The sequence below is a fragment of the Xyrauchen texanus genome, chromosome 27 (genome assembly GCF_025860055.1).
Source record: "Xyrauchen texanus isolate HMW12.3.18 chromosome 27, RBS_HiC_50CHRs, whole genome shotgun sequence".
Lineage (NCBI taxonomy): Eukaryota > Metazoa > Chordata > Actinopteri > Cypriniformes > Catostomidae > Xyrauchen > Xyrauchen texanus.
This window is the reverse complement of record NC_068302.1, coordinates 2,484,807-2,505,946: the sequence shown is the minus strand read 5'-3', so window position 1 is coordinate 2,505,946 and position 21,140 is coordinate 2,484,807. Positions and strand designations below refer to the sequence as shown.

Sequence of the window (21,140 nt, the reverse complement as noted above, 5' to 3'; positions counted from 1 at the left end):
ACACAAAAAAAAAAAACCTTTAATGTTCAGATAACATTGCAGAGAGACCACAGACAGTATACAAGAGCTCTAGAACAAAAAGGCAGGCTATCCTTTACAACAGACCCCCTCCCCACCCTGAAAAAAACCATCTTTACACATGCCTAATTTTCTTAGTACGAATTACAGTCATTATCCACAGTCCCTGTGTTCAAAGTATCAACATGTTAGCATCTTCCTCTAGGTGATCATCTTTCATAAATTCTCTTTTGTACAAAGGCAACGTTATGCTTACTACACAGGTTAGAAGTACATACAGTAGTAAAAGTCTGTACAAAAGATAGCGGTTGATACGTTCGTCAATTTGAATTAAGACCACAGTTAAGGAAATCCCTGTTCTGGTAACTGTTTGAGAGATTACGGCCCTGTCGAAACGGATCATTTCAATTTACGAAACAAATTGTGTTCAGAAACAAACATGTATTGGGTATACATATACGTAGCTTAACCTCCGTCGCGGTCAATTGTGTGACAGAAAACATGGTATGGCTCAGTACGGCAGATTGCAGCAGGTGCCATTTTCACAAAGCTGTCTTGTAGTATTTTAAATAAATACCCAAATCGTGCATGCGCCAAGAAAATGTACACGAAAATCATATGCTGCATGGACGTATCACATCGTTAACACATTTTCACAGATGATCATCTCCATCACGCCTGCATTTGGTTCAACACTTCAGGGAGGTAAAAGTGTCAGTTAAAGGCAAAAAGAAACATTTGAAAGCAACCATCATGTAAATATATCGTGAACAGCTAAAAAGAGACTAAAATCAAATACTTTCCTTGCTTTTGAGATATTTCATTGATAGTGTTGAGCATCACCATGATTTTGATTTGATTGACAAGCTTGCTATTCAATTCAGATTGAGATTCAATTTAATTCAACAGGTCTTAATTTTAATTAGTACATAGTTCCTTCTTTCCAAACGAATACATAAAAATGTAAAATAAAAACAAATTTGATTTTCATACTACAGTCAGAAATACACTTTACACAAACACGCATTGTAAGTGTGGAGTCCTGTTGTACATATTTAATGGATGATTACAAACCTCACTACTCAAGGGGGCAAGCAGTTAATCCAGATTATTCCATTACCATGAATGATTCATGTTGCTAGCTGTAAACGTGTTGACATTTTAACTTTAACTAAATGGCTCAGCAAGATTCTCTGTAAAACTTTGACTATGTTATGATATTATTTGACCTGAAAAGGACCAAACTGACCACAGAAGAAGACTGTTTCTGTAAAATGTATGTTAATCTCCACTATAACGCCATTGTGGCAATGATGAGAATGCAACATATACTTGAGCTGCGAGATAAATTGCGGTCTGACACATTTTGAAATTAAAAATAATGTGTGACATCGATCTTGCATAGCTAGAAGCGATAGTATTTACATCCTAGTGTAAAGTATATTTTTGGGCCTAAAAATATACTCATGTGTGGGGGTTGGTATGTCAGGATCCACCACTGATTCCACTAAACAAGGCAATTTATTAATTCATTAAAAGATGTATAATTGGACTGTAATTATTATTGATCTTTTAATAATTCAAATTAATATCGAAAGTTTTACCCAGCTCTATATATTGACTAGATGTTTAAATGATCATTATATATTGCATTATGCTAATGTTGGGTCAAGTTTTCTCAGCTGTGCACAAGTCTAATTTCTGGAGATTCTGGAAAACCCTCAAAATAAAACATATTTGTGCCCCAAAGAAAATATCTTCCTGCTTTCATTCTCATTTTTCCTGCTGTGCGGCCTCGTGCCGAAGTTCAGTGCATTGTGAAGACTAATGCGGTCAGACATCGTACAGTAAAACGACGAGTTCCAATCTGAACATCCCATCAAGTTGTTTCAATTTTTCTAAATAAATATACATCTTAAATATATTACTTCATTAATCAGTAGCATCGTAGTTTGAGTTCGGATTTTGCAACACACAAATTTGTCCAAAAAATTTACAAACAAACAAAAATGCTTGTGCTCTGCTCTTCAATAGTTGGAATAGAGGACACACAAAGTAGTTCTGGCGCATTTGAGGAATGTAAAACTGTACAGAAAAAAACGAAACAGCCTTCAATAAAAAAGAAAAACACAGATCTCACTTGCGACACAACATATAAAAACAAAGGAATGGATGGAATCTAGAAAGAGGATTGTTCTGCTGTGGAGAAGCTCAGACCTGTGGAGTGCTCAGATGCTGAGGTCTGCATGGTTCTCTTTGTAAAGCCGCCTCTTAGACTGAGGGTTCTGGGCGAGGCCTCTGCCCACATTGGTCCCATTTGCGCTGCTGGCTTTCAATGCATTGTAATATTCCCTAAGTTGTGGAGTCGCACCCTCTTCCAGGTAACTTTCACCACTGCTGCTGTCTGATATCCTGTGGAAGTGTCTTTCCGAGCGTCCATTGGCATAATATCCAGGTCTTTCGGTCTGACCAAAAGGAGAGCTGTTGTGCAAGAGGTTCCTGTTTTTTAAACCGTGCTCTGGCGTGCCTCCAAGAACGAGTGCCTGTTGTTTCAGGGATCTCTCAGGGGTGCATGTAAAGTAGCCCTCTTTCCTGAGGCTCCTGATGGGCGTTTGGGGGTCCTGTTGAGGTTGGAAGGTCCTTTCGGGAGTGGACTTCTGCCAAAGCAAGTCCTGGGAAGTGGCTTGCATGCTTCGTTCTGGGGACTGATCTTTATATGACCGCTGTGTCCGGCGGTCCATGGATTTGGCCCTGTGGTGGTCTGGAGAGGTGTTGCGCTTCTGGGTGGTGGAGCGATCTAAGGATCCACTGCGCACCTGAGAGCCATTGCTGCTTTGCTTCTCGGCATGTTTACGGCCTCGCCCGGCTAGATCCTGACTGGATGCTTTCTTCCCGAATCCACCCTCCTTCCTCAAAGTTTTGAAGAGCTTAGTGATGCCGCTCTCAGACTCTGACTTCTTGAACTTGTGACGGGAGTTGTTTTTGCTGCTGTCGGGGGAAGGAGAGGGGCTGGGAGGGTTGTTCCAGGTGTGATGGAGTTGAGCGCTGGAGTAAAGATCAGTGTTGTCATCCTTGCCTCGGTTTCTCTCTCGCTCGGGCTCTCTGCCTTTCCGCTGGTGCTCTCTAAATTGGGGTGTTCTGTGATATTCTGATGTATAGCTGGGCTCGGATGGATGATAAAACGGGCCGCTGGCCAGCGGGGTTCTCACTTCCGAATAATTTTGTGGCCAGGGTGAGGGAGGGTAGCTGTCATTGGGCCCGTCTAAAAATGAATGATGAAAGGCATTATGTTAGACCCCATTACATTAAATTATTTTACTGTTATTAGTTTTCGACTAATAACAGTAATTAATTAAGATTAGACTAAAACAAATATGGGACACTTGTTGGTACACAACATGAAAATGCCAAACATCTACAAACATATGGATTAACATATTAACAAGCCAACAAGTATTCTTACTATTTAATTAGTATTTAAAGTGTGTTTTTCCTAACACATGGTAATCTGCTGGGAAAACTATAAGTACTGTAAACCAACTTCAAACTTCACCTTTAATACAGAATGAAATACATCTAATGATGCATAAGACTAAAATCACACAGTATTATATAATGTTTTATTAATAATCTTTTTCACTCATTACTAATGTATTAAGTGTATTTGGCAGCACTCTGCTGTATAATATAATATTGTGATCACACAATTATCATGATTTGCTACTGTGACCTTTAACAATGTCAAAATAGGATTACAAATAATTAATGCAGTGTAGGCATGGATGCAGAGCAAACCATGAACATATGCCTACAAGCAAACGTCCAAGAGCACTTTTAATCATATTGGAAAGAGTTTGTTTTTCTTTATTACATCAGAGCAGAATTGTTCTGTTCTGATCTGTTCAGCCTTTCTCTGACCACATGATGCTACAATCTGAACATATTGATTAATAACAGTTTATAGATTATTGGCTATGTGAGCTCTAGAGAAGAGTACTGGTGATATGAAAACGTTATTAAAGTTATATTATTAAAGTCTTTATGTCACAAGCCCGCACACAAATCACACTCAGTTGCAGACATACTGTTTGTTGAGACTGATTTGTGTTAATGAACATATTAAAGCATTTCATTATTTGATTATGATCATCAAGTGAATCTCAGGAATACATATTTACATAACATTTTGCCCCAAATTCAAAAGATATTTTTTTTATATATAAATATTCACAGCGCTTTCCTTTTTCCACATTTTGTTATGTTACAGCCTTATTCCAAAATGGATTATATTCATTATTTTCCTCAAAATTCTACAAACAATACCCCATAATGACAACATGAAAGAAGTTTATTTGAAATCTTTGCAAATTTATAAAAAAAAAAAAAAAAAAAAGGAAAACAAATCACATGTACATAAGATTTCACAGCCTTTGCCATGACACTCAAAATTGAGCTCAGGTGCATCCTGTTTCCACTGATCATCCTTGAGATGTTTCTACAACTTGATTGGAGTCCACCTGTGGTAAATTCAGTTGATTGGACATGATTTGGAAAGGCACACACCTGTCTATATAAGGTCTCACAGTTAACAGTGCATGTCAGAGCACAAACCAAGCCATGAAGTCCAAAGAATTGTCTGTAGACCTCCGAGACAGGACTATATCGAGGCACAGATCTGGGGAAGGGTACAGAAAACTTTCTGCATCATTGAAGGTCCCAATGAGCACAGTGGCATCCATCATCTGTAAATGGAAGAAGTTTGGAAGCACCAGGACTCTTCCTAGAGCTGGCCGCCCGGCCAAACTGAGCAATCAGGGGAGAAGGGCCTTAGTCAGGGAGATGACCAAGAACCCGATGTCACTCTGACAAAGCTCCAGCATTTCTCTGTGTGGAGAGGAGAACCTTCCAGAAGAACAACCATCTCTGCAGCACTCCACCAATCAGGCCTGTAAGGTAGAGTGGCCAGACAGAAGCCACTCCTCAGTAAAAAGGCACATGACAGCCCATCTGGAGTTTGCCAAAAGGCACCTGAAGGACTCTCAGACCATGAGAAACAAAATTCTCTGGTCTGATAAAACAAACATTTAACTCTTTGACCTGAATGGCAAGTGTCAAGTCTGGAGGAAACCAGGCTCCCTACATTGAAGCATGGTGGTGGCAGCATCATGTTGTGGGGATATTTTTCAGCGGCAGGAACTGGGAGACTAGTCCGGATCGAGGGAAAGATTAATGCAGCAATGTACAGAGACATCCTTGATGAAAACCTGCTCCAGAGCACTCTGGACCTCAGACTGGGGCGAAGGTTCATCTTCCAACAGAACCCTAAGCACACAGCAAAGATAACAAAGGAGTGGCTACGGGACAACTTTGTGAATGTCCTTGAGTGGCCCAGCCAGAGCCCAGACTTCAACCCGATTGAACATCTCTGGAGAGATCTGAAAATAGCTGTGCCATCCAAGCTCCATCCAACCTGATGGAGCTTGAGATGTCCTGCAAAGAAGAATGGGAGAAACTGCCCAAAAATATGTGTACCAAGCTTGTAGAATCATACAAAAAAAGACTTGAGGCTGTAATTGGTGCCAAAGATGTTTCAACAAAGTATTGAGCAAATGCTGTGAATACTTATGTACATGTGATTTTTTTTTATTTGTAATAAATTTGCAAAGATTTCAAACAAAAATGTTTCACGTTGTCATTATGGGGTATTGTTTGTAGAATTTTGAGGAAAATAATGAACTTAATCCATTTTGGAATAAGGCTGTAACATAACAAAATGTGGAAAAAGTGAAGCCTGTGAATACTTTCCGGATGCACTGTGTATTAAGCATAAAGAAGGTCTGTTAGAGCTAACGGGCTCTATTTTACGAGCACTATGCCTTAAAAGCAGTGCTATGCAATAAGTTAGTTAGCATGGACATTTTTTTAGTTTTTTGATTTTCTTGTAATGCCCAATTCCCAAGTGGTGCCGTAGTGACTCACTTTAATCAGGGTGGAATCTCAGTTGCCTCCGCGTCTGAGACCGTCAACCCATGCATCTTATCACGTGGCTTCTTGAGCGCGTTACCGCGGAGACATAGCATGTGTGGAGGCTTCAGGTCATCCACCACAGCATCCACACACAACTCACCACGCATCACACCGCTTTATGCCACTTGTATCTATAGAAAATAGTTGCCCGGGAGCATTCCCAAGATGCCTGCCAAGTGGCAAGTCTTGCCATGAAAGGGATTTTGATTTGACGCAGCGTTTAGCGCTGCGCCAAGTATGGTCACGAAAATAGAGCCCAATGTGTATCATTTTTAATGTGTATAATGTTAAAAATCTCATCTTAATATACAGTGTCATCTATAAGTAGATACACAAGACTGTAATACAGTAATTGTTTATTGTATTAGATAAAAAATTATAATAATGCATTTTTATTTACTTAAAGGAAGAAATATTTTATCATTTCAATGATGTATTGTTTATTGACTAATTTATTGTGTTATTACAGTAATTGTTATTTGTGGGGAAATGTGCCTAATTGTCATGAAAATAAGGTCACAATGTAAAGAATACATTTTATTATTTTATATTTTGGGATGAAATATTACCTGGACACATTATTTACAGGTGTCGTGAGATTTACTCATCCATGTTTTAACAGCATTAATCACTACAACAGCAATAATGCATCAACAACATCAGCCCACACCCATCACACATGCATCAGAGCATTCTTGTGACATCAGCCATCAGGAACATGAATCCATTGAGCATGAGGTCAGAAGTCAGCAGGAGGATGGATTCACTGGGGTGTAATGAAAGCGTGGTATAAATAAGGTAAAGCACAGGGTGACGTTCAGCCAGTGAGGGTACGACACACAAGCATAAACAGAGCTTATAAAGTGTGATGAGGTGGGGGGTTGACACACATATAGTGCTCTACAAACCGTGGCTTGGTTTTGACCCATAAGGTAGAAGCAGGGCTCGCCCAGCTTATCATTCCTCAGACAGGTTGATAAATTGGGGCCCATCATCGCTGAAGAGCCCACCCGAGATTGAGACATCAGCAAGAGAGAGAAACAAAAATAAAGAGAAAGAGCGATATATTCAAAAGATAGAATAATTTTATCTGAAGGTTTTGCTGGCTGAAGACTTCAGAAGATTTAGAAGATTCGACTCTCTAGATGAAAAGAGCAGACTTCAATAATAAAGAGCCTGACTGATCACTGGGGAGTAACAAAAAAAGAAACAAACAAAACTAAATCAAATTAACAAACAAAATCGAATTAACAAACAAAACTAAATCAAATGAACAAACAAAACTAAAACCAAACTCTTTAGTTCGACACCTACCATACTCTGGGACAGATCCGTCTCCTCTCTTCAGCACCAGACGAGCTCGTCTGCCTCCGTTCTTGATCAGCTCGATGGCACGAGAATGCTTCATATTTTTTGTGCTCTCACCATTGATCTCCAAAATTTCATCACCCACCTGAAAACAAGGTGGACTCTTCAATTAATGCATACACTAGGCACATTACACATCACAGATATCATATTAAATGTTACAGCTTGTTAAAAATAATTGTGCAGACAGAAACAATAAGATGTGGTGGTGAAGAGATACTTGCAGTTAAAGCATGATTAATCAGAATGTGTCTTAATGTGTTGCGGTCTTACCGTAATTTTGCCATTTCTGGTGGCGGCTCCATCCTCAGCCAGTCTGAGCACATAAAGATTCATGTTGTACTCCTTCCCTCCTCTCAAACTGAAGCCGAAACCTTTACTGTCTCTCTCTAGATCCACAGAGTAAAACTCAGCCTCCTGACGACACACGCAAACACAAACAAATACATCAAATAAATTACAAGCACAACAACAGTTGCATTCTTTTTCAACTCTTAAAGGTAGAATGTCCATTTCTCACCTGATTGTATGATGCTGGTTGGATTTGTTTTGGTTTGTTGTTCCTGTTTGGAAATAAGAATGGATGAATACAAAGTGCCGAAATAAATGCAATGTTTGTTTAACCTTGTGTGACCCCACATCCACATGCGTGTACATTGTATTCTAGCTTCGCTATACACAACACATAATTTAAACTAATTTAAACCTGTTGAATACTGTTCACAAGAATCTAGTCTAGACTGTAATTTAATGGTCACATGACAAGACAACATGATATTGATTTCCGTGAAACACTTTTACGTATGCAGTGCCAGCAAAAGTGCCAGTGGTGAAAAATCTCTTTATGTTTTTTCATTGAAAACTGTCTGCATGTAAAGCCATGCAAAAACATGAATAAGCAACGCTCCTGGACACATAAACAATTTGATGAAAACTTAGTCCAGTTTTTGCTTGTTTATTAGATGCTACTAGTTACAAATCAAAAAGGGAACAGAAAATGCACACAGCCGTCACGCTCAGGTTTCAGGAGGTTAGGAGCGTCATTAGTCAAGTGTTGTGAAGATGCTATATCAGGTTAAAGAACTTTGAAACATGGAACAAATCTCGAGGTTCCTGTATTCTGTGTTCGGTCCAGATGTCTTTGAGAGCAAGAGTGTGTCTGTGAAAGACTGTGCTGCTGTTGTTGGTTTGACGGAGCATGTTGCCTGTACAGCTGGAGTCGCGCTGACTGCCCCCTACTACCACAGATTCACAAGATCATACTTGAATTGCTCCAATTGTAGAAATATTCCTTAATATGGAATTTACACACGGGTCTGGGGCATGACTATTTGTATACATTTTTTAACATATTACTTTTCATTGAATTAATCACACTAAATTAATGTGTTTAATCAAGAGCCCTTCTAAATATATACTGTATATATACTGTATTCAGAAATCAGAACTGACCACGTTTACTTTCTTATGCCATATTCCTGGTCTTATTGTGCACAGTTTATCAGTGCACATTGTTCCAAAGAAAAAAGTGTTTGTATTCATAATCTTTTATCAAAATATAATAACTCGCTTTGCTTCTGAACTGACATTTCTTTTCAGCTGATGACATCCCCTCCAACCACCTGTCATTTAGAGACCACTTTCATTTTGTTTTATTTTTTACTATCCAATAAATCCCCATGAATAAAATCAAGTCCTTGCATTTACTGTTTCTTGTTGAGTATCCTGTTTCACCCACTATACATTACTGAAATAAAACGGATTGCGAATGGAGATTAATTATGTCTTTAAAGATTTTTTGTGTGTGTTTACCTATGCTCTTTGTTGTGTGTATCTCACCTGGGCTCTGTGTTGCTCTGTGGTGTGTGTGTGGTGGTGATGGTGGCAATCTTCTCAGCGTTGGTCAATAGTGAGGCGTTTGACGTCTCTGTTAAATCACAAAGATAGACAACAGTTAATATCACTTTCAAACACATTACAAAATCACAAATAATAAATGAAAGTGATCATATCACACATAGAAGCTATAAAATATCCAAGATGGCGGCTTGTGTGTAGACGTGTTCGTTGGTCTGTCTTCCATTCTTTTTTATGTGTGTGGTCAGACAAAGTTTAGAAATTAGTATATACATTTTTCTGTTTGTCTTGTTTTGCCCCACGCCATTGTGGATATCGGGGACCGGTGTGCCTTTTGGTGCTGAAGACACTGCAGAAAGTTGCAAGAGTGATTGTGAGGTGATAGCGCTTTATCAGCGGCCGCAGTGGCATTTTCTGCCGGGACCGCACCGGTATTGCTTAATGAGCATGCTTCGGCTATCTTGGAGAGACATTTCTCGTGGGTCGTTGTTTTCCTCTGGAGATGCTCCGCGTGGACTACGCTGCTTGTGGTCGCACGGGAACGGGAGATTCTCAGCCCATGCGACGCCTTCCTGTTGTAAAGATCCGATGACAGAAAGCCCAGCAAGGAGATCGTGGTTAGTTCTCATCTTGCTTCTTTTATCGGGTAATGTTCACCCCAACCCGGGTCCAACGTTTGCCCAACTGCAAACGCCCAACGAACTCAAATCTTCAAATGGATTACGTTTCTTTCATCTCAATGTGCGCAGTCTGATCAATAAAATTGACTATTTAAGAGTTTGGGCCGACACGACCGGTGCAGACATAATGGTCATTACAGAGACATGGCTAAAAGCATCAGTCACAAATGATATGATTAATATCGATGCATATAAAGTCTTCAGATCTGATCGTACAAAAAAAGGAGGAGGAGTTGCAATTTATGTGAATTCTAATTTTAACTGTTCCTGTATTCAGTCAATCAGTAAACCAAATGGCTTCGAACTTTTAGCGCTTAAACTAAATCTTCCTGCTGGTTCCGATATCATTGTAGCTGGACGTTATCGCCCGCCTTCAACTTCTTCAAGTGAGGTATGTAGTACTTTACTTGTGGATTTTTTTCACGATTGGACTAAATATGAACTGGTTATACTTGGCGATTTCAACTGGGACTGGCTTTCGTCATCCTCCGATCTTTATAAAGAGATCTGTGACTCTCTTTGCTTGGTACAGTTGATTAGTTCAATAACCCGGATAAATCAAAAGGAGATGGACAGATCTACTCTATTGGATGTAATTTTAACTAATGCTCCCCACAGATATTCAGCATCTGGAGTATTTTGCAATGATATTAGTGATCATTGTGCAGTGGTCTGTGTGAGAAATTGTAAAACTCCTTGAAACCCACTGCGTTATATTTATAAAAGATTTTTTAAGCATTTTAACGAACAAGCTTTCCTACGCGATCTCTACAATAGTGATTTGGGTGTTGTTTGTTGTATACCAGATGCAACATTGGCCTGGGATTATTTTAAATCGATTTTCTTATTCATTTGCGATAAACACACTCCAATCAAAAGATTACGGATAAGTGGTAAAGATAACCCTTGGTTTAAAGATACTGTTTCCACCTCCATAAAACAGAGGAATGCTGCTTGGGCTAAGGCTAAGAAATCGACTCGGTTACTAACGTAACCTCGGTTCCCTGAGAGGAGGGAACGAGTATTGCGTAAGTAGATTACGCTATGGGAAAACTCAGTTTCTCGAGAAATATTGAAGTCTTTATGTAAAACGCATTGCAGCTGCACAGCATACAGCAATGAGCGAGGCAGCTCGGTCACTGGCTGTGCTGCGGCAACTTGCTCGAACCATTGACGGGCGACTCTGAAAGCGCGACCAATGGGCGTGCGCCACGGCTCAGCGCTCAGAGACCGCCAAGATGGGCTAGGGCTATATATTAGGCGCCCGTCATGAGAGTTCTTTAGGTTCAATCGACTGAAGCTGAACTGACCAAGCACAAGCACGGCAGCTTACGCTAATACTCGTTCCCTCCTCTCAGGGAACCGAGGTTACGTTAGTAACCGAGTCGTTCCCTCTCGAGAGGTCTCTCCTATTGCGTAAGTAGCTTACGCTATGGGAACACCATGCAAAACGCCGTGCGTGCTGACTTCAGCTCTATAAAGCCAGAGGCGGATGCCTGAGCCTTAAAGCAAAGTGATTATCCAACAAGCCGCCAACGGCGAGCTATATAATGGGAAAAATACAGAGCCTTTGCCCCAAGGAGGTCCATGGTGGGAGCTCATTGTAAAAACACAAGCACATAACTTATGTACTGATTTTTCTATGTATTGATATGCATAAAAATCCTAAGTCAGTCAGAGACGGACCTATAAGGGAGGAGATAATGCTCAGCATATACATACTCCAGTCCATTCTATAGTCAGGCTGATAGAATGTTGGAATGCAATGAGGGGACCTGTAGGTTATAAAACCTGATAAATGTTGAAGGCGAGGCCCAGCCTGCAGCCGCACAAATATCCTCAATGGGTATCCCACTCGACCACGCCCACGAGGAGGCCATGCTCCTCGTAGAGTGAGCTCTGACGCCTAAGGGGCATTGAAGGCCCTTGGCTTCATAAGCCAGCGCTATAGCATCCACTATCCAGCGCGATATTCTTTGCTTTGAAACTGCGAGACCTTTAGTGCGGCCGCCAAAGCATACGAATAATTGTTCCGTCTGTCTGAACGGGCAGAACGTTCCAAATATACTCTGAGCCCTGACCGGGCAGAGTAAATTAGCGTCGCTTTAGATCCGCTGGGGACGATAGCGCTGCCAGAGATATCACCTGTACTCTGAAGGGTGTGGAGAGCACTTTAGGAATATAACCGTGCTTTGGCCTAAGGACAACTCTGCAGTCGTTAGGTCCAAATTCCAGGCAAGCAGCGCTTGATGACAGCGCATGCAGGTCGCCTCCTCTCTTGACTGAGGCGAGCACCAGCAAGAGTGTAGTTTTGAGCGAGAGCTGTTTAAGGTGCACGGTTCGGAGAGGTTCGAACGGGGCACTCTTGAGTGCATCCAGGACCGTGGCCAGGTCCCAGATCGGCACCGAGGGGGGGCGAGGGGGGTTCATCCTCCTAGCTCCTCTTAGGAAACGAATGATTAGGTCGTTTTTCCCTAATGAATGTCCTTTATCAGGATTGTGTGATGCCGCTATGGCAGCCACATAGACTTTGAGCGTGGAGGGTGTGCGGCCCGCCTCCAGCAGCTCTTGCAAAAAGGCGAGTACACTTGGTATCTCGCACGATTTGGGGTTCAAGCTCTTGGTATCACACCAGTCACTGAACACTTTTCAATTTTGGGCATATAAGCGTCTCGTAGAGGGCGCTAGCGCCTCGTGATGGTTCTCAAAACTCCACTGGGGAGGTTCTCGGAACCCGTTGAGGGGCCATGCATGGAGGGCCCACAGATCGGGGTGGGGATGAAGAATCATCCCGTTGGCCTGCCTGAGGAGGTCTAGCCTCAGCGGAATCGGCCATGGGGCAGATTGCATCATCTGCATCAGTTCTGGAAACCACGCCTGGTTTTTCCAGAGAGGGGCTACCAGGAGCACTGCACATTTCACTTCCCTGATCCGACTGATGACCTGAGGTAGCATCGCGATCGGGGAAAAGCATACAAGGGGCGGCTCGGCCAGACTTGGGCGAAGCGTCCGTGCTCTTTGAGAAGAAAAGGGGGCAGTGCGCATTTTCCCTGGAGGCGAAGAGGTCGACCTCCGCCTTGCCAAAGGTTTGCCATAACCACTGAACCGTCAGGGGGTGGAGAGACCATTCTCCTGGGAGAACCTTGTCTCTGGACAGCATGTCCGCTCCCTGGTTCAGGACGCCTGGCACATGCGCTGCTCTCAGCGAGCGCAAGTGGTGCTGTGACCATGAGATGAGCTCCCTGGCCATCGAATGCAGGGAGCTCGACCTGAGTCCACCCTGGCGATTTATATACGATACTACCGTCATGTTGTCCGTTCGGACCAGGACATGTTCGTTTTTCAGGTACGGAAGCAGGGTTCTGAGAGCCAAGGCGACCGCTTTCATTTCCAGACAGTTTATATGTAGGCGCTTTTCCGGGTTTGACCAAAAGCCGGAGACAGGCCTGCCCTCGTAAAGGGCCCCCCATCCTATTTTGGAGGCATCTGTCGTGATCATTTTTCTCCATGTGTTCACGCCCAGACTCACACCGGTTCGATACCAGTCGACGGCTTTCCAGGGCGTCAAGGCTTTTATACAGCCGTGATTTTTGGGTGTTGTTTCTTGTATACCAGATGCAACATTGGCCTGGGATTATTTTAAATCGATTTTCTTATTCATTTGCGATAAACACACTCCAATCAAAAGATTAAGGATAAGTGGTAAAGATAACCCTTGGTTTAAAGATACTGTTTCCACCTCCATAAAACAGAGGAATGCTGCTTGGGCTAAGGCTAAGAAATCGACTCGGTTACTAACGTAACCTCGGTTCCCTGAGAGGAGGGAACGAGTATTGCGTAAGTAGCTTACGCTATGGGAAAACTCAGTTTCTCGAGAAATATTGAAGTCTTTATTTCCACGCGTGAGTGGGGACACGGCTCTTGAGCCAGCGTTGGAGAGGACGCATGTGCAACAATCCTAGCTGGAGTACAGCTGATGCCGAGGCCATGAGACCGAGCATCCTTTGAAATCGTTTGACGGGGGCGCGCGCGCCCGGTCTGAATGATGTTGCAAGGCGTCGAATAGAAAGCGCGCGCTCTGATGAGAGGCGCGCCGTCATCTGCACTGAGTCTAGCTCTATTCCCAGAAAGGAGATATTCTGGCTGGGTGATAGCACGCTCTTTGCAAAATTGATTCTCAGACCCAGGCATTCTAGATGGCTGATAATCCAAGATCTGTGCGTCGTTAACTGACTCTCTGATTGTGCTATGATTAGCCAATCGTCGAGGTAATTCAGTATTCGCACTCCCTGCTCTCTCAGGGGGAAAAGTGCTGCGTCCATACATTTCGTGAATGTACGGGGGTCCAATGATAGGCTGAATGGTAGTACTGTGTACTGGTATGACTGTCCCTCGAAAGCGAATCTCAGAAAAGGCCTGTGATGAGGCGCTATCGAATGTGAAAGTAAGCGTCTTTCAAATCCACTGATAGAAACCAATCCCGGGCCGAACTTGCGCGAGGATATGTTTGGTCGTTAACATTCTGAACGAGCTGAATCATTAAAGCTTTGTTCAGATGTCTGAGATCAAGGATGGGGCGGAGGCCACCGTCCTTTTTCCGGACGAGAAAATAGCGGCTGTAAAAACCTGCCTCGCTCATAGAGGGAGGAACAGTTTCTATAGCGCCCTTCTCTATTAGTTTGAGCACCTCGGTGCGTAGAACATGTGGGTGGGGGTGCATATACCGTAGTAGGCACGCGCGCCACTTTCATAAAGCCTCCCGCTCGCGGCGGGGGGTTTTTGGCTATGCATACAGTGTTTGTGTGTAGGGGTGCATGCACGACAGCAGGCACGCGCGCTACCTTTATAGTATTTCCCACTTTTACTGGGGAAGTGTTTATAACTGTGGGAACAGTGCTTGCGTGTAGTGGTGCATACATGACAATAGGCACATGATCTACATATATGGATAGCGCCCAGCTGGAGCTGGGGAAGTATTCGGCACTGTTTGGACAGTATTGATACGTGGGAATGCGACTTTAGTGTGGACATGTGACCCCTTAGTGACACAGGCAGAAAATGACTCTTTGTGATTTCTGTGTGTTGCCGTTAAAATGGCGTTTGATTGCAGGTGAGCGAGTTCTGTGACTGGCCCATTGACTGCTGTACAGACATTTCCAGCCACCTGTAAGGGGACTGGGTAATGTTTTACACGTTTTGGAGAGAGTGGTCCGGCTTTTGCGAGACACGCACTCTCTCTTTTTCTTCCTATTGCTAGGAAGACTTACGAGGCTCCGGGTTCAGCACGATCTTGAGCCGAGGACCCTGTTGCTCAGGCGGCTTCCTTCGGTTAGCGGAATGCAAGCGGCGTCGAGCGACCGTTTCAGGCCTGCTCTTTGGCTGGGAGACGGGAGGCGCCGCCCTGGCTCGCTGCTGCTGCTGAGGCGGTCTCTGGCGGCTCTGAGACGAGCTGGAGCGCTTGGGCAGGAAGTGACGCATAGCCTGCGAATCCTTCCGAGCTTCAGTGAAGCTGCTCAGCAAACTCTTTACCGCCCGGTCCGAACAGGCCGCTTGGAGCGATAGGCGCGTCAAGAAATGGCGCCTTATCCGCGCCCTTCATCTCTGTTAGCGTCAGCCACAGATGGCGCTCAAGGACAGTCAGGTTAGCCATGGCCCGCCGATGGATTGGGCGGTGGCCTTTGTGGCTCGCGAGGGCTACGCCAGTGGCACTGCGCAGGTCCTTGAAAGCCTCAGGTTCAGGTCCCGACTGGTCCATGGTGCGGAGAAGTTTGGCCTGATAAACTTGTAGAACAGCCATGGAATGAAGCGCTGACGCAGCTTGGCGGGCGGCGGCGTATGCAGCCGGGCGAGAGCTGAGGTAGATCGGCAGGGCTTCGAGGGATGAGAAGCTTTGGCTTTCCATCCAGCGGTGGAGGGTGGGCACAGATGGTTGGCCACAGCCTCCTCGAGGGGCGGGTTCCTCATAGCCTCTTTCTCTCGCGCCGCCCACCGAGGAGAGCGAGGAAGAGAAAGAAGGCTTCAGGCGAGCAGAGTGCGGGCTTTCCATTACTTTGTGAGTTCGTCGTGAACTTCGGGAAGAAAGGGAGGGTCTCTGTCGAGGGGCCTGCCGGCGCCCCTGCAGGAACCACTCGTCCAGCCGGCTGCGGGCGGGTTCTTCCGGAGAAGACCAGTCGAGCCCGAGGTCTTCCACGCCTTTGGACAGGATGCGGACGATCTCAGAGTCCATGCTGGTGCCCGTGCTCGTGTCCACTAATGTCGATGGCGCGGGGTCGAAGGCCGAGCCCGGCCAGTCGTCGGATGCAGCGTCAATAGAAAGGCTGTCATCCTTTTCACCGTGGTCCCCTGACGCGCCGAACGAGATGAGACCCACCGCTCTGTTGGGGGGGTGCTGGTCCGCCTGCGTGAAATGGACTGGCGGTGGGGAGATCTTGGGTAGTGGTGAAGCACGCGGGGACTGGCCCGGCGTGACGTCACTGAATTCTGCGTGCTCTGGCAGCCTCTGTGAGCGGCGCTTTTTCTTGCGCGGCTCGAACGGAGGAGACGGCAGCATGGTGGAAGCAGGCTCGCTTGCGCGAAGGCGGCAAAGCGAGCGCCAGTACCGGCGAGGCCCAGGGAGTCACATTCGGGCATCCGCCCTGAATGAGAGCAGCTTCTGCGTGGTCAGGTCCCAGGCAGCGAGTGCAGATAACGTGATGGTCCCCGTCAGGAAGAGGGCCTCTGCACGAGGCGCAGGTTAAAGGCATTTGGAACAACGCTCGAAAATTGCTCTTTTACTTAAATCAAAAGCGCCGCAGAGGCGTAACACTTGTAAGTAAAAAGGATATCAGTGATCGCGCCGGATGGCGTAGCAGAAGGCTTCAAGGCGGCTGAAGGCGCCGGCATCCTCTTAGCAGTCCTGCTGTAAGCGTCGGCGGCTGAAAAGACTCCAACAATCCGGAGGATCCAGCGAAGAGAAGGTCTTCGCTGAAGGAGATTAAATCTAAAGCACTCTCATGACGGGCGCCTAATATATAGCCCTAGCCACGCCCATCTTGGCGGGCTCTGAGCTGCGTGAGCTGGCGCTACGCTCATTGGTCGCGCTGCTCAGAGTCGCCCGTCATTGGTTCGAAGCAAGTTGCCGCAGCACAGCCAATGACCGAGCTGCCTCGCTCATTGCTGTATGCTGTGCAGCTGCAATGCGTTTTACATAAAGACTTCAATATTTCTCGAGAAACTGAGTTTTCCCATAGCGTAAGCTACTTACGCAATAGGAGAGACCTCTCGAGAGGGAACAAACAATTCTCTAGACTGGATTTCCTATAGAGCTTTACGAAATAAATGCACAAAATTAATCAAAAGTGCAAAACGTGATTATTATCTGTCTTCGATAAATGAAAATGTAAATAATCCCACAAAGTTTTGGAAATTAGTTAAGTCTACCTCAGCACGAAACCAGTCATTTAAATTGCCCGATCATTTAAATGTCAATCAGAATCTTTTTAAGGGCAGAGATGTTATTGCAGATACTTTTAATAATCATTTTATTTCAGTTGGCTGCACTTCTGAGGCTATTAAATTGGGTGTTAATACTTTAACAGCTGAACCTACTAAATACTGTCCATCAGAATTTTTTAATTTCGTGCCCATAACCACTACACAGGTTCACAATGCCTTAACGAAATTAGATACAAAGAAAAAGGCAGGAATTGATCAAATTGAGCCTTATTTTTTAAAATTGTCAGCTGATCTCTTAGCAGAGCCCATATTCTATATTTAATCAGAGCCTCTATATTTAATTTAAGCCTCGTCACAAATGTTATACCAAAAATGTGGAAATCAGCAATGGTTACTCCATTACTAAAGGGCGGAGATCCCTTAGATCCAAATAATTACCGTCCTATTTCTAGATTGCCAGTTTTAGTGAAAGTCTTTGAATCACTGATAAATGACCAATTAAAACATTTTATGTCAGATAATAATATTCTTCAGGACTATCAGTCAGGTTTTAGAACAGGACATAGCACCATTACTGCAGCTATGTTCGTCTCAAATGATATCATAACCTCTTTAGATCGTAAAAAGTCATGTGCATTATTCGTTGATTTATCAAAGGCTTTTGATTCTGTAGATCACAAATTACTGTTACAGAGACTCTGGTCTATAGGCCTTAGTGAAGCGGCTCTAAGTTGGTTTGAAAATTACCTTTCAGAACGTACTCAATGTGTATCTGTGGAAAATTATAACTCCCCTTTCCTTCAAGTAAATATTGGGGTCCCTCAAGGATCAGTTTTAGCCCCTTTTATTTTCTATTTTTATTAATGATGTAGGTCATGGAATAGATTCAGCCAAATTACATTTGTATGCAGATGATACAATTATTTATACAACAGCATCAAGCATCTTTAAATCAAGCCTTGAAGCAATTACAGAACGCTTTTCAAGTATTGCAGCATTCACTGTCACAGTTAAAATTGGTTTTAAACTCAAAAAAGACAAAATACATGATCTTCAGTCGTGGTCGCTCTAAGGTAACTGATATGTCAATTACAACTTTAAATGGTACACATCTAGAAAGAGTTAGTTCTTATAAATACTTAGGTATATGGATGGATGAAAGATTAGCATTTGACATACATATTGATAGATTGCTGAAGAAGCTCAGGCCAAAATTAGGTTTCCTTTATCGTTTAAAAAATTGTTTTCCACATGAGACCCGAAAGAAAATAGTAGAGAGTGCATTTTTATCTATTATTGATAATGGTGATCTTTTAAATATGCACGCAGCTACTTCTCTACTTAGAAAATTAGATTCTGTGTATCACGCTGCTTTACGCTTTGTTTCGGGTGCAGAGTCACGGACGCATCATTGTATTTTATATGATTCTCTAGCTTGGTCATCCTTACATCAAAGGAGAAAGCTACATATGTATTTATTTATTGCTAAAGCTCTTTTAGGTAAATTACCTTCCTATATATCAAATCTTTTAACTTATTACACAAACAGTTACCATACTAGGTATGGCTCTCACATTCGGCTAAATGTCCCAAGGGTACTGTCAGAATCTGGTAAAGGTGCTTTTTCTTTTTATGCTCCATGTGCCTGGAATGAACTGCAAAATGTACTTAATCTAGATGCACTTCCAACCCTGGCCACTTTTAAACGTCTCCTGCACAATGTTTTAAAGGATACTTGTAATTGTTTTTCTTGATCCGCTTTTATCTATTTAGTTCTTAATTGTGTGAAATGTGGCATTGTTATCTTATGATTTTTGTGTGTGAAACTTCATGTGCCGCCGTCTTGACCAGGTCTCTCTGGAAGAAGAGATAGTAATATCTCAATGTGATTCTCCTGGTTAAAATAAAGGAAATAATAATAATAATAATAAAAAACAACAGAGTTTAACACATTTTCTAAGTTTCTACAGTTTATGGCAGTCACACATACATTATTGAATTAGACATAATACCAGAGTACTTGGAACCAAAAGTTTGGACACTCTGTGTACATTCTGTGTAATGTCTATTTTCCACATTTTAGAAAAATAGTAAACTGGACATTACTGGAGATCTTTTGACTGATTTCCTTCATTATCCACTCCAATTTAAGCCATTAAAAAATCATTCATAGGCACAACCTTTACTTGTCTACAAAATCGATTTCAAACATAATTGTGTTTCATGAGAAACATTAATTCAGTCAATATCATATCCTTATACCATCATTGTATTTACATGTACTCCAGAGTCTTTCAAATAATACTATAGTCTACAACAACAACACCCGTAGCACCATGGTAAATTTGGACTTTGGTGTTAGTGTTTTTTTTTAGTCACATCTCCCTCCATCATCCTTTATCATCCATCTTCTCTCAGTCAACTTGTTCTCTCTCTATCTGTGTGTTTTTCTCTGGTGATGAGGGGGGTAAAAATAGCTGCTCCTGTCATATTAAATCAAAATTACATCACCCAGTGCATGTTGCATCAGTGGGATGCATGCACGTGTCTTTAATTCTTACTCATGGTTAACTGACCTACAGCAGCCTGCACTGTGATTGGTTCATGGCTGTTTCTGTGCAATAAATCTGCATGGATGATAAACCATAAAAGCTAGGGCTGTGCAATTAACCAAAATCATAATATGGCCTTGTGTAAATATTTAACCAAGGAAGGCTGCTACTTGAAAGAATATATGTTTATTCTGTCATGTGTTTGCACAGCGTGCTGCAGAGTGAAGGAGAGGCACTCTGTTCTGTCTTCTACTACACACGCTCCAAGTGTGCACTTCCAACTCAGTTTCCCAAACTTTGTGAGAGCTTCTTCAATACATGATACAATACAGGGAAAAAATGGCCATTAGTTTGCACAGCTTACCCCAAAGTATTGGGCACAGCTTCCATTGGTTTATTTAATAATTCATGGCTGTTCTGTAGCAAATATTTTTTCTGGTTTTATGCATTCGCAATTCACGAACATAAGGGTGTCTCTTCAAATTTCATGTCCCAGCGGTTCATTTTTATTTAAACAAACAGATAGATAGCTATTAACAACTATTTTTGTTATAATTAGATCTCATTAAAACTGAATGTTTAGTGAATATGAGCCCAGGGCCTATACTCAAAAAATTGTAAGGCTAAAAGTAACTTCTAACATGGAAATTTAGGAGCAATTCTTAAAAATGAGGGGTGTGTCATTCCTAATTTTAGGACTCATAACATTTTCATCCAAGAGTAATTCATGAAGCATTTTAATGTTAAAAATAGCTCCTAAACCGTAACAACTTAGAAGATGATCGAAAGATGAAGAAATTATCATCAACTGAAAAAAATATACATCCATTCATCCATCCATCTATCTACATGTATATATGTGTAGATACAATATATACACTGATGAGCCAAAGCATTATGACCACCTGCCTTATATGCTGTTAGTCTCCAGTGTGCTGCCAAAACAGTGCTGAACTGCCAGGATTGGACTCTACAAGATGCCTGATGCCTGTCCTGTGGTATCTGGGACCAAGACATTAGCAGCAGATCCTTTAAATCCTGTATGTTGCGAGGTGGAGTGGCAGTGGATCGGACTTGTTGGTCCAGCACATCCTACAGATGCTCAATCGGATTGAGATCTGGGGAATTTGGAAACCAGGGCAACACCTTGAACCCTTCATCATGTTCCTCAAACCATTCCCAAACAACATGTGCAGTGTGGCAG

The 21,140-nt window shown here is 42.9% G+C and overlaps 1 protein-coding gene across 5 annotated transcripts in view; it reads right to left on the bottom strand.

Moving 5' to 3' along the window:
- Window positions 1-117: 117 nt before the first annotated feature.
- LOC127620704 (membrane-associated guanylate kinase, WW and PDZ domain-containing protein 1-like) overlaps window positions 118-21,140 on the bottom strand; it is a 137,082-nt gene continuing 116,059 nt past the window's right edge. For 4 of the 5 annotated variants that reach the window (XM_052093893.1, XM_052093895.1, XM_052093894.1 and 1 more), the window contains exons 19-23: window positions 9,253-9,340; window positions 7,934-7,976; window positions 7,687-7,830; window positions 7,360-7,498; window positions 118-3,280 (exon numbers count right to left, since the gene is read on the bottom strand). In XM_052093893.1, the coding sequence (XP_051949853.1) occupies window positions 2,247-3,280; window positions 7,360-7,498; window positions 7,687-7,830; window positions 7,934-7,976; window positions 9,253-9,340 (1,448 nt within the window). In that variant the 3' untranslated portion in view covers window positions 118-2,246. Of the gene's footprint in view, window positions 3,281-6,953; window positions 7,043-7,359; window positions 7,499-7,686; window positions 7,831-7,933; window positions 7,977-9,252; window positions 9,341-21,140 lie in introns of all 5 variants that reach the window. The other variant, XM_052093896.1, reaches the window with a different exon arrangement.